The 1,717-nt window shown below is 41.2% G+C and overlaps 1 protein-coding gene across 1 annotated transcript; it reads left to right on the forward strand.

Annotated features, from left to right (window-relative positions):
• Nucleotides 1-603: 603 nt before the first annotated feature.
• Nucleotides 604-930, forward strand: LOC104646328 (uncharacterized). Its single transcript, XM_010319641.2, has one exon. It carries the CDS (start codon nucleotides 604-606, stop codon nucleotides 928-930), a length of 327 nt encoding a protein of 108 aa, XP_010317943.2.
• The last annotated feature ends 787 nt before the right edge of the window (nucleotides 931-1,717 follow it).

Raw genomic sequence — 1,717 nt, forward strand, 5'->3', positions numbered from 1 at the left:
TAGGTTCAAGAAAACTCCTCCCACCCCTGAAACCTTAGTAGTTCACAAACCTGCTTCACTATATCCATTGAAAGTATATCAGGGTGAAAGGTTCTACCCCTAAGTACTGTTTTGGTTTGGAAGTACTTTTTCCTTCCCACTTTGAGAAATTTATCTGCATTTCTTTTTGCAGATTTTGATTTTGATTAGGGAGTAGCAGAATGTTTACCCTCAGACACATCATTAGTTTCAGAATCAAGATTCATTGGAGAGACTGATGAATGAACAGGAGACTTACCCTATCGCAGACGCTTCACCCCAGATGTTGCATCATCAGTTGGTTTGACCACATGCTCACTCCTTGTCACTGGACAGTGTGGACGAACCTGTTTAACTGCAATGTGCTTTCTTGGCCGCCTTGGTTTTTTAGGGTGAAGGGAGCTCAAAAGAATATCATCATAGATTGGAGATGGTGGTGGATTTTGAGGAGTGGTTTGGTGAGATGGGGAAGGAGGGGGGTTATTTGGGACAGTGGTTGTGGGAGATTCTCGATTTGGTGATAGTGGGGTTTCTTGGACCGGTGATAATGGGGTTTCTTGGACTGGTGATGGTGGAGATTCGATGATGGGTGGTGGTGGGGAGTCTGCAACGACAGGTGAAGATGCTTTTTTAACTGGTGATGGTGAAGAGGTTACGTGTGGTGGTGGAGATGTAGCTTTTGGTGGTGGAGATGTAGGTTTTGGTGGTGGAGATAGTGTTTTTTGTGGTGGAGATGGAGCTTTTGGTGGTGGAGATGGAGACAAATCTAATTTGGATGAGGGTGTAGGTGGTTTGGGTGGGAGTTGGATTTCCCCAAGATTAGGTACAACATCAACAAATGGTTCTCTTCCCCCTGAGAAAATGCACTATCAGATGAGCTTTCGTCATCAGAGTAAGAAACGAGTGGATTAACCATGGTGATGGAAGGGATTTCGTTTTCTTGTTTTTCTGAAGAATGAAGATGAGAGAAAGTTGGTTGCTTGTTTAGATAGAGTGCTTTATTGGGAACGTTTTTGATGTTGTATTCGAGGGGTTTGAGTAATTATGGGGGATTGACATCGAGGAGACGTTTGCTGTGACGGTTGCACCTGCTTTTCAGAGAAGTGACATAGGAGAGAGAAGATGAGATTGTTTTCTCCTAAATTTTTTTTTTAATTCTTCTTCTTTTTTAAAAAAAATGTAAAGAAAATGTAGAACCAACTTGACTGAACCTTGTTTATATCTCCTTAGAACTTGGTTGGACAGATTTCAATCTAAAAAGATGAGCCCTAACTCAAGTCTATTTTTCTGAAATGAATCTCTTCCTAGTGCCTTGGTGAAAATGTTAGCAACTTGATTCTCAGTTTTGCAGAACTCCATTACTATGTTTCCTTTTCCAACATTATCACGAAGAAAGTGATGTCTAACATCTATGTGTTTGGTGCGCTTGTGTTGAACTGGGTTTTTGGCCATGTTCATAGCACTTGTGTTATCACATAGAATAGGAATACAACCTGTTTCTATACCAAAGTCTTTAAGCTGCTGTTATCCAAAGAAGTTGGGTACAACATGAAGCAACTGCAACATACTCAGCCTCTACAGTAGATAGAGCCACTGAATTTTGTTTTCTAGTTGCCCAAGATATTAAACATGGTCCTAAAAAGTGTGCCATCCCAAAGGTACTTTTTCTATCAACCATGTGTCCTGCATAATCGGCGTC

Source organism: Solanum lycopersicum, chromosome 3 (assembly GCF_036512215.1).
Source record: "Solanum lycopersicum chromosome 3, SLM_r2.1".
NCBI classification, from domain to species: domain Eukaryota; kingdom Viridiplantae; phylum Streptophyta; class Magnoliopsida; order Solanales; family Solanaceae; genus Solanum; species Solanum lycopersicum.

Bases quoted from the DNA above. Each gene is read 5' to 3' on its own strand.
- LOC104646328 (XM_010319641.2), top strand. From the start codon at position 604: ATGGGTGGTGGTGGGGAGTCTGCAACGACAGGTGAAGATGCTTTTTTA.